Genomic DNA, 11991 nt, shown 5'->3' with positions numbered 1-11991 from the left:
AGTTTCAACGTTACGATAATTCATTTACACACAACTCTATGTAACATTCTAAAAGAAGGATTTTCTCATACATTGTCATATCTATAACCATTCTTTGTTATAAACAATAATATTGTGCAGTAGAGTACTGTGATTAAAGAGATATTTTTCATAAAGCTACAGATTTAACGAAACATACCAGTTTATAGTCTTTAACAACTTTCGGTGTTATGACTACATGGAAAATAAATCATCCATTCCAAGATATTATTCTTTTCCCCCATATCTACACATTCATACTTTTCGGATTGGAATGATGAAGCAGAAAAATAAAGTTGATATATGAGTTACACACATAGAGAGGATAAAATCAAAATGAAAAAAAAAAAGAAACTAAATTTACACTTCCATTTGCTTGGTTCTGAGAATTTATATGTCTACAGTAATGTTTCTTCTTAGCAGGAGAAAGATTATCCTCGTCTCGAAGTTCACTAACATCAAACTCGTTTCCAGACTTTGGATCTTTCACTACCCGACCCAAATGACCCAGTGGCCGACCCGTTTCCTCTCCTCCTCCACTTCTCAGCATAATCATCGTCATCATTTTCATAATCATCATCCCATGCTCCTCCTAGTAATTGTTATAATTGCGGTTCATGAGACCCCAATCCTTGAAAATGTCCCATTTAATAGTGAACACTATTGCGAGGCTCGAAATGGTTACAGCCACCAAAACCATAAGCCACTAAGTCCATTTCTTCAAATTTTGTTCTATCTGCAACCACTAACATGGTGGATAGATACTTCAGTTCATTTGGTCTTTCATTGTTTTCATTATCCTCAACCAACGTCCATACACACTGCCAAAAAAAAAAGTCTAACATTTTGAAAGGATGCAAACATTGCCTATTTCAAAAAGATGAAAAAGTATGAATTTAGTATAGTACCTGAGCTAAGCGGAACAATTAAGGAATGATGGCAAAAACAATGTGAGTTCTTTGTAAATGTTTCTGATCGAAACCAAAACGTTAGGATTTTAACTGTAAAACAAACCAAGTAGCAAAAGCTAAATTTACTCAAACAATGATCATGATTATAAGTATTAAGTTACCTTGCCAATTTGGTTTTCCCATGTAAATGGTAATGAGGGGGTTGCAATCTCAGGGGATGTTGTCTATTTGTTAGTTCAGACGTTGCTATTGGATCAAAGTCTAGGAAAACTCCCATGGTCAAACAAAGCAAAAGCACTTGAGATTCAAGGTCGTAAGAAGAAGATGTTGCCATAAGAGTTTGATTCTAGTTACCTTAATATTTGTTTTTTGGAAAGAAAGTCTTTACGCAAGGGCACATACATGCTTAATAACTCGAAACTGAATTTAAGAAATAAAAGTGTTTATAATCCACAAAGAGCATCTTTTAGCAGGTTAAGCAAAAGAGAGTTGACCACATACTTGTCATCATGGACAGGAACTCCACACTCTTAATCGTGGAAAGCAATGTAAGATTTGTCTTTAACATGAATAAAAAAAAAATCAAAGGTCCAGTCATCGCAGAAGAAAATATTTAAGCAGAGATGAAGTTAATCCCTTCAATATCGAGAAATGATAAATAAACTAATCTTTACACTTTATGTTGAATTACTAAAGCAAAGCATCAATGTCAATTTCTAACTAATATGCGAAAGCAATTGTATTCCTACATAAACTGGAAACGATCAATAAGGGAGACTGAGAAAAGATTATTACCAGATTTGGGACTATCTTTTCATCTTTCTCCTCCGTCATATCCCTTCTCAGTGAAGATGAATAGTTTGACCGGGTACGGCGCGAAGCCCTCTTCCCGCTCGAAGAAGACGCCATATCAGTGGGAAAAAGATGTCTCAAATGAATACCATGCATTTGAGATACCATTTCGCCTCAAGTTTGAAGGGTGTAGAGGCGAGAACTACAACATTTTATTAAACGAAACTCCGTAAAAGTGAGATCTTGAGATGTATCAGCCATCGGTTTCTCCAGAGATGTAGATTAGGATGTGTAACGGCGAGAGACGATCAAAATAAAATGAAATTGGGATGTGAGATAAGATCTATTGATCGTCTTTGCTGTAACCTTCGACGGAAATAACGGGACTGAATGAGTGAGAATGGATCATAATAACTCAACAGAAACGGTAATCTGCAGAAATCGGAAAAGATGAGGCGAGGTGGAAGGGTCACACGTTTCGACGACCATTGTATTTGGAATAAGAATTGGACTGATTTAAAACGGGCTACAACCAAATATTATCGGCTCATATGAATTGGTCTGCTATTATTCTGTGTTGAGAAATAACGGTATGACGTGGCCATTTAAAAGATCATGATTTGACGATTTTTTGAAACGACGTGGACAGCTTATTTGTTGAGTATATCCAACTTTTAGTATAGTATATATATAGATTGACATCTCGGGTTTATTAAATGTTTATCTCGTGGTCCTTTGATATCATAAACAGTACTAGTATAAATTTTGCTGGTTTCATTTATCATGCATCAATAAATAAAAAAATAAAATATAAAGGCGAGGGTTAATAGAGATTATAAGTAGGAAGGTATATATAGCAGCTGGCAAATTTATAACGGAAGCGGAAGCCGAGCCGGTAAAGCAGCCGAGGTTCGCGCTTACCCCCCTTGACCTTCAAATTTAATATGCCTACTCACACGTGCGAGCATTGTCCTACTCCCACCAAATTTATTTCTCTCCTTTTTATTCTGATTTATTTAAGTAAAAGAATCTAGTAACACCTACATTATACACTTTTCTAGCCAAAAAATAAAAAAAAACTGTGAAGTACATGTCTAGGTTTTTATAACTATAAAGTGTAATTTTTCATTATTTAGATACTCTTAACAAACATATAGTTATACACCATGTTCGAAAACGCGGACTAGGCAGCCGCCAGGCCGGCGAGTATACGCTTGGCGGTCAACGACCGTGGCGGATTGATCCTAATCGGCGATAAAATCGGATTTATCAAAAAAAAATGTTTTTTGTTTAGTTTTGTGTTAAAAATCTGTGTATTTTAGTTAAATCTACGAAAATTTGATAGAATTGAATTGTAAAATGAAGAAATCGTATGTTAATGAGTGAAAAAAAAGCTGGAAAAAAAGGCGTTGTGTTGCAGGTATGTTAAGGAAGAAGATGACTGCAAAAATATGATTTTACCCTTCTTTAAATGAAAACATTGAAAGAATAAACAAAAAACGTTGAGAAGGATCGAACCTAAGTACACACATCAATTTAATAAGGCAATTACCACTCAAGCCAACGTAACTTATTGCTCATGTTTTACATATATAGTATTTATACATGTATATACACGTAAAAGCTTAGAAACTACGCCCCGATTAATCGCCGAGTAATCCCCGATTTTTCGTTAAATCACTAGGCTCATGCCGACCGCCCGACTAACGCCTAGCGTATTTTCGAACATGAGTTATACTATTGTATTGAAGTGTAAATATAGCATACATACACTTTGGCCTATAATTAAACAGAAGAAAAAAAAACAAAATTGGCACTCTAGTAATATAAGTCATCGGATGATACCAAAAATTATATGGCAAATAAAGAGATAATAACAAGGGGGAGAGACTTTACCCTTTTTCAAATTTATGTTAACAACTTTATTTCATATTTTCTTCTGAATTTAAATCATTTTTGAACAAGGAGAAAAAGAGAAATATCCTCCATATTTCGTAGACGGTGCAAATAAAATAAAGGAAATAAAAAAAATGAGGAGAAAGAAACAAAGAAAGCACCGTCAGTGGGAGTATATAACTACCACCACCCACTAACAAACCAACCCGGAACTATCTCTGAATCACTAAACCCTTTCTTCTTCTCTTTAAAATCCACTCACTCGAAGAGAGAGAGACTAGTAAACCCACAGTGAGAGAGAGAGAGAGAGCATTACCTCCATTAATGCCTCACTGCAACAAAGCGTGATAGAAAGAAAGAGAATCATAACTCCTTACCGTTTCGAATCAAAATCAAACTTGTGTTGATTATTTAAAACTATTTCATATAATATGGAGATGGATCTGAGCAAGGTTACTCTTGACATTTTCACCAAGCTTGAACAGAAATGGCTCTCCCACTGCGACACCACCAGGAAGACACGCATCCTTAGCATCGACGGTGGTGGAACCACTGCCATTGTGGCCGGAGCTTCTATTGTTCGCCTCGAAGACCAGATCCGCCTCCAGACCGGTGACCCTCACGCTCAGATCTCTGATTTCTTCGACATTGTTACCGGAACCGGAATCGGAGGCGTACTCGCGGCCCTGCTCGTCGCCGACGATGGCTCCGGGAGGCCGATGTTCACCGCCAGGGAAGCTGTTAAGTTTATCGAGGAGAAGAACTCGGAGCTATTCGAGATCAGGCACACGGGAGTCTTCAGGAGGAACCGGAGATACTCCGGGAGCAGCATGGAGAGGGTGCTGCAGGCAGCGTTTAGGAGGGAGGACGGTAAGGTGCTGACGATGAAGGACACGTGTAAGCCTCTCCTCGTTCCCTGCTACGACCTCAAAACCTCTGCACCTTTCGTTTTCTCACGCGCCGGCGCATCCGAGTCGCCGAGCTTCGACTTCGAGCTTTGGAAAGTCTGCCGTGCCACCTCGGCGACTCCCAGCATGTTCAAGCCGGTCAATGTGGTGTCGGTGGACGGAAAGACCTCTTGCTCGGCCGTCGACGGCGGTTTGGTGATGAATAATCCAAGTGCCGCCGCCGTCACGCACGTGCTCCACAACAAACGAGATTTCCCGTCGGTTAACGGCGTCGATGACTTGCTCGTCTTGTCGATAGGAAACGGTTCGTCCTCAACTCCAGGAAGGAAACTTCAGCGTAATGGAGACTGTTCCACGTCATGCCTCGTGGACATCGTGCTTGACGGAGTTTCCGATACCGTTGATCAGATGCTTGGGAACGCTTTCTGCTGGAACCGTACGGACTACGTTAGAGTCCAGGTAAGCTAATTTCTCAAATATAGAAATATTACAAACAAACAAAAAGAAAATGAAAAAGAGGATTCAAAGTGGATGTGCATGCAGGTGAGCGGTTTGACTAGCGGCGGAGATGGAACTGTGGGGCCGAGGAAAACGGCGGAGGAGTTGTTGAAAGAGAGAGGTGTGGAAACGGCACCGTTCGGAGGGAAACGGTTACTAACGGAAACAAACGGAGAAAGAATCGAGAGTTTCGTGCAACGCCTTGTTGCTTCTAGCCTCCCTCCAAGTCCTTGCAAGGAATCTGCCGTTAATCCTCTCGCTGACGGCCGTTAAATGTGTTTTTATTGTTATTTATTTAGGATCTAAGTATAATATAAGCCCCTGCTGTAAGTTTGTAAGCAAACCTGTAACCCAGGGTTAGCTTTTAACCTCGCATCCTTTTTTTTTTATCTCCCGAGTTAATTAGCTTTTCTTAAATGACTTAATAATGAATGATATAATCTACCTATTATTTACACTGGTGGAAAGAAAATAAACAGATATTCTTTCCTTGGATAACCAGCACCAGAGTGTTCCAAATCTATAACTTGTCATTTTCATGCGATAGCAGTGACGCAATGCGTATAATAGATAATAAATAAAAAAATAAATAAATAAATACAGCTCGATATAATAGTGAGAGCAATGTGATTCATAAGTAGAAACCTTGTTCGCAAACGCGCTACGCTTGCGGTATATCCGTGCCTAGCGATTTATTGAAAAAGCGGAAAAAACTTGGGGAGTACGCGGGGGGGAATTTTTTGTATTTTTATATGTATAATACTTTCTTTCTACGTATAATACAATTTTTATGTATAATACATGTTTATGTATAAAGCATTTTATAGATTTGTAATAAATTTAAATATATAATCGTATATGTCATTCACAAAATATAGTTTTTCATATATTCTAAAGAATTGTTTACTTTAAATGTTCCTCAAACTAATGGGATTTGTTTTTAAACTTATATATTTATAATAGGCTATATATATAACTTTGTAACTTACTAACAATAAAGTTCGCTGGGTGAAATGGTAGAAGCTTGTTTTTCAGCTGTGGGAACACGAGTTCGAGAGTCTTGTGTGTTTTATAAATTTTTAAATATTTTTGAATGAAGGATAAACATTTAATTTCACACTCGTCTTCTTCATCCCTTCCACTACAGGATTAACCCTAGCCTCCAGTACAGCTTTAGTACACTTTTCACTTGTTCTTATTATTTTTTGTTGATTTTCATCGGATCTTAGTAAAAAACTTGTGGATTTTGTTGGATAAAAGGATTTGAGCATACATGTTTTACAATTTTCAGATTATGAATAACTCGGATTCCAGATTTAGTCGCCGATTTCTTCGATTATGCGGTCAAAGCCGGGAAAAATTGGGTCAATGCGTAACGCCTCCGATCAGCACCAATACGCCACGGTGGGTCTCCGAGTACCGTATTCTCGGACGAGTAATCGCCTACTCGGGCGCGGTTTTGAACAAGGTGTAGAGATGACAATTATGAATCTGGAACGCGGATCTGGCCCATAAAAGACCGTCGTGGAACGGTATTGGAATGAGGTTTTCTAGGTCCGTAAATTTGTGGGCCTCGCGGGACGGGTCTTTGCGGGATGGGCCGAAACGGGTCAAGCGGGATTGCATGGACCTGCATTTTTTTCATTTCTTATTTTACCTGAAAAAACGAGAAAGAAAGTGAAAAGAAAGCGATTCTTGTGACTTTTCCCCTAGAAAACATAAGGAGCTCCGACGATGATGATTCGAGCTCCGGCGATGATGATTCGAGCTCCAGCGATGATGATTCGAGATCCGGTGATGATGATTCGAGCTCCGGCGATGACGACTCCAGCTCAAGCGATGACGATTCGAGCTCTAGTGGTGTTTTGATTTGGTTTTCTCTTTTTATTACACACAACTATGGATTGCTTTATTACAATGTGATATTTCTTGTTTAAGTTAATTGGTTTTGTTTTCAATATTGTGAAGTGGTGTTTTTCTTAAATTAAATTTAGTTACAAGGGTGTTGTTTAGGAGAAGAGTTAGTTGTATATCACGTCACTTTTATAATTTGACAAAATGATTCACGAATTTTTTTTGCAATCCAAATAATTAAAAAAATATATGGTTTGATGAAGACATACAACACTTGAGCCAAATTATTACAAAGACAACAACTCAATCAGATTCAAACTTAACAAAAGCTTATGCTAATAACAAAAAAAGGCTTTTAACTCAAGAACGCAAGCAAAAACAGAGCTTTGTTGCATTGATTTTGATAAGGTAATGAGCTATCTTCAACTCTTTTACACAACTCTTCTACTTGAACATTCATGAAAGAAGTTATAGCAGGCAGTTTGATAACGAGGCGTTCCGCGAGACGGTCCGCGAAGGTCTATATATTTTGCGGTACGGATGTAGGCCGGCATTTTGAAAACCACAACCCGCGCGGGACATACCTACTATGACCCGCTAGACGACTAATCCATCGCGGTATGGAACGGAACGGGATGGGTAAACCTCTTTGACATCTCTATTCGTAAGTAGTCAACCATAGTACTGGGGCATGGTTCTTCTTTCCAACACACCATCGCATTCTCCATTCATCTTTACTGTTTTCATACCAAATTGAACCGTCGTTGTAACTAAATTCTGCTGTTTTTTTTTCCTTTCTAGCTATGTTCCATTAAACATCAATTATTCAGCTTGAAGGTGATTAGTTAGGTTTTATCTCCTTAGTTTAGCTTTATTTACTTTTAGATCACTAAATTTTACCAATCACGTTGTAGCTTTATTTTTAATAGTTAAAACCTAAATCAAGTTTCTATAAACGTTTACCAATCATGCTTTAACTTTATTTTTAAAGCTATAGCAAAAAAAACTAAAGCAAATTTTTTTAATGTATTTTAGGTAAAAAACTTAAAACTTTCTTTTATAGGCTGTAGAATCTGTGAAATAAAATAACTATCTATAATATCAAATAAATTAGATAATCATAATTAAAAACATCTATAAATATTTAATTCAATTTTGGGTGTTGCAAAAAATATTAAAATATTTTAAATAAAATATATATTATTTACATATCACATTTTAAATAACAATAAACTTTGAGAATTTATAACAAATATTAATATAAATTATGTAATTGATAAAAAAATAATTATTTTATATATACATTACAAATTTCACATATTTTATTTTAAAATATCTACAGCCTATAATTTAGAGCTATAACAAATTTAACTACAGCAAAAATCTCTGCAAAAATATCTACAGTAACAACTTTACAGCTACAGTCAATTTACCTACAACTAAACTTTTACAGCTAAATTTTTAGAGCCACAGTTGAACCTTTCGTCACCACTGTTTATAGAATTCAGTCACATTTGGTGTCACTTCTATTAGATAACTGCGAAGATATCACAATTAGCTATATGTTTTGAGTGAAAAGAGCATTTACTCTTATTTCGGCTTTTTATTGTGTCAATCAAATGGAAAATAATTTAATTTCTTTTATTCTAAATATTGTTTGAGTAGAGTAAAACAGCTTTTTTCTTTCGTTTATGCAGAGTAAACAAGTTGGGCTGGTTTCAATTTATTATTATGTCTCTTCTCTTTTGTTTACTCTATAAATTTTTTACCCATTTTATTTACTTTAATTTCCTCTCATTTATTCCAACACTTACCAATCACACTTTTAGGGATGTTGCTACAACCAATATATTGGTTGGTGGACAGACATGATCTTTACAAGTGCAATAGTAGCTAGCTGCCTTTCCTTGATTGATATACATACATCTATTTACAAGTGCATTTGTAACTCATTCGACTTATTTGTTGATTTATTGGTACTCAGGAGATTAGAATTCCTACTATAATTTATTCTACTTTCTCAAAATGCATACTGCTCATTGCATCCATAGCTTCACTAAGAGCAAATGACTTAAATTGCACACTATATATTATGACAAAATTAGCACACAAGAAGAGAAAAAATAACACTAACTAAAAGATAAAATAACTTAACTATTTTAAATCTTAAACCTTTATTATAAAAAGAAATTTGCCAAAATGACTCAAAACTTGATTTTAAATACAAAAGTGTACTCTAAATTTAAATCAAATGCAAAAATAACTCAAAATCCTAATAAAATTATAACAACCCTTTTCTCACCAAACAAAAAATTTGTATTGAGTTTACCATTATAACTTTCCACGTGAAATTAGGTTTATCGCCAAAAGTGAAGTCTTCCAAAAGTCTTCCAAAAGTCTTCTCATGATTATCTTAAAAATAATTTATAAAATATATTTTGATAGGGAAAAAAATCTAAATCATGTAAATATAAATATTTCTAAATGATGTAAATTTAATTTTAGTAAAATTGAATTATTTTCAACATAGATGAGTGAATGTAGATTGAATCATGATAGGCTTTGGTTTAGGGTTTGCTAAGATATATAATAGTATTGTTTTTGAAATTTTATTTTTAATTTTTTTTTGACATGTATGTATTTAGTTAAACACTAAAATATATTTTTATTTCAGTAAAATATTATTATTTTATATTATTTTGATTTGTTTTTATAATTTTTTTTTATTTTTACGGATCGAATCGGATATTCGGTCGAAGATCTAATATTTTCCGGATATTCGGGACACCGAATATTTGGATAACTACGGATCGGATAACTGATTATTCGGACGAAACAGATCGGATTACGAATACCTCAAAAAATTTGGATATCTGATTCGTGCCCACCCCTATTGACAAGTGCATTTGTAACTCACTTCACTTATTTGTTGATTTATTGGTGACTCAGGATATTAGAAATCCTACTAAAACTTAGGCTTCGAATGGGGACGTAGATGAAAAAATGCAGATCAAACCGATAATGCATATCACACCAGTAATGAAGATCAAATGTAGATCAATCAAATTAAACAAAATAAATATAGATTTATTTATCAAATAAATTTAGTGGTTTATGACATTTGAATGAATATTTTTTGAAAAAAATATATCTAAACACAAAATACAAGTTTTAAGTATAAATATTAAAATGTAAACTACTAAATAACATAGATGAATTCACTAAGATAAGTTATATAAAATATTATAAAGTAACATGTATGACTATTTATTGTAACGGAATATATAAAATTTGATATATTTTCGATTGTTTTGTACAATATATGTTTCATCCATATCATTTGGTTCAACTTTATAATTAATATTATCTATTTATGTTAAATATTATCAATAATAAGAATAAAATAAACTCTAACATATATATTTTATCTATCTAAATACTATATATAGTTTTTAGTGAAGTTATATATTTTTAGATGCTATAAAATAAAATGCAAAACTATATGTTTATATGTACTATATGTTTATATGTAACCAAAAACATATGTAATTTCTATTAATACATATTATATATAATAATATATGTATATTATATATTTTATAGATAAGTTCGTCAAAATATAACCTATAAAATTGAACGAAAAGTAAGATAAACCATTTTGAGAAAATTTATATTTGTTTGAGAGTGAAATAAATAATAAAGTGATTTTATTTAAAGATAATTAATAGGAGAAAACTAGTAAAGTATTTCTATCGGTACTGAGCATGCTTTTAACCCCCTTTTTTTATGCGGACATATGTATTAAAATATTATTAAATAAAAAATTTATAAAAAAATAATTTTTGTAATTATATTACTTGCTATCAAGAGTAAAAAATAAAATAAACTATAATATATATGTTTCTATCAATGTAAATGTTATATATAATTTGAGTGAAGCAAAAAAAAAGAGATGATACATAAATAACATGTGTGACTATTTTTGTAAACAGAATATACAAAATTATGGATATGTGAAACATTAATTTGATGTAAATGTTTTTATAAGATATACATATATTTTATAAAAATAATTTCGTTTTAAAATAAATTATTTCATAAAACAAAAATATTAAATCTTATTTCAAAGATTTAATTGTTTAGTTTGAAAGTAAATAACATAAATTAATAAAGCACAATATTTAGCAAGAATCAATAAAAATAATTAAATATGCATTCATAGGTTATATGCATATGTTCTAGCAATTTTCTCATCTTATATGCAAATCAAAAAATTTGGCATAATTTTTATCTGCATGCAGATTTTTATTTTTTTAACCTATTATATTTGTTTTTTTTTGGTGCAAATGTTAAAATTTATACCATTTTTTAGTTTAACATTGTTGCAAAGCAACTTATATTTGTTTTGCAGTTAATATGATGAATAGGGAAAAAATACAAGACAAACTGCATTCAAGTAAGAATGCATTCCTCCTATATCTCTCGTATCTCCCATTCATAACATTACTCTATTTTCTCAAAATGCATACTGCTTATTGCATCCATAGTTTCAATAAGAGCAAATGACTTATATAGCATAAAATATATTATGATAAAGTTAGCACACAAAATAATGACTAAATTAGCACTAACTAAAACACTACAAGAAAACATATTTTTTACAAGGGCGGTATTCGTTGTAAATTTGTCGTAATAGGGGCTTTACGACGAATTAACATCGATACGCGTTTCGTTGTTAAACGCTCGTCGTAACGGAGGTTTCGTCGTAAAGTCCTAGTTACGTTTACGAGGAAGTCAATTCCTCGTAAAGCGGAAGGAAACTATTCGTCGTAATGCCCTCGTAAATGACGATGTAAATACCTCGTAATAGTTCGTTGTAAAAGCCACGTAAGGCTTCCACGTAAAGTCGATGTAAAATTTACGAGGACTTTACAACGACTCCATGTAAATTCCTCGTAAACGTTACGAGGACTTAACGTGGAATTTTACAACGAATTTACATCTCCATATTTAAAATATTAATTAATTATAATAATTATATAAATTTTATAAAACAATAATTTTAAAATTTAAAATATTTGAAATAAAATTAAATATGAAACCAAATAATTTTT

The 11991-nt window shown here is 33.3% G+C and overlaps 1 protein-coding gene across 2 annotated transcripts; it reads left to right on the top strand.

Annotated features, from left to right (window-relative positions):
- Positions 1-3750: 3750 nt before the first annotated feature.
- Positions 3751-5412, top strand: LOC106337461 (probable inactive patatin-like protein 9). 2 transcript variants are annotated; one of them, XM_013776569.1, is made up of 2 exons: positions 3751-4984; positions 5054-5412. In XM_013776569.1, exons 1-2 carry the CDS (start codon positions 4049-4051, stop codon positions 5294-5296), a joined length of 1179 nt encoding a protein of 392 aa, XP_013632023.1. In that variant the 5' UTR covers positions 3751-4048; the 3' UTR covers positions 5297-5412. The 2 variants fall into 2 exon arrangements, with proteins under 2 accessions (XP_013632023.1, XP_013632024.1); XM_013776570.1 differs by having other exon boundaries at positions 3773-4984; positions 5069-5412.
- Positions 5413-11991: the final 6579 nt, after the last annotated feature.

Source organism: Brassica oleracea, chromosome C4 (assembly GCF_000695525.1).
Source record: "Brassica oleracea var. oleracea cultivar TO1000 chromosome C4, BOL, whole genome shotgun sequence".
NCBI classification, from domain to species: Eukaryota; Viridiplantae; Streptophyta; class Magnoliopsida; order Brassicales; family Brassicaceae; genus Brassica; species Brassica oleracea.
This window is presented reverse-complemented; position numbering and strand designations above follow the sequence as displayed.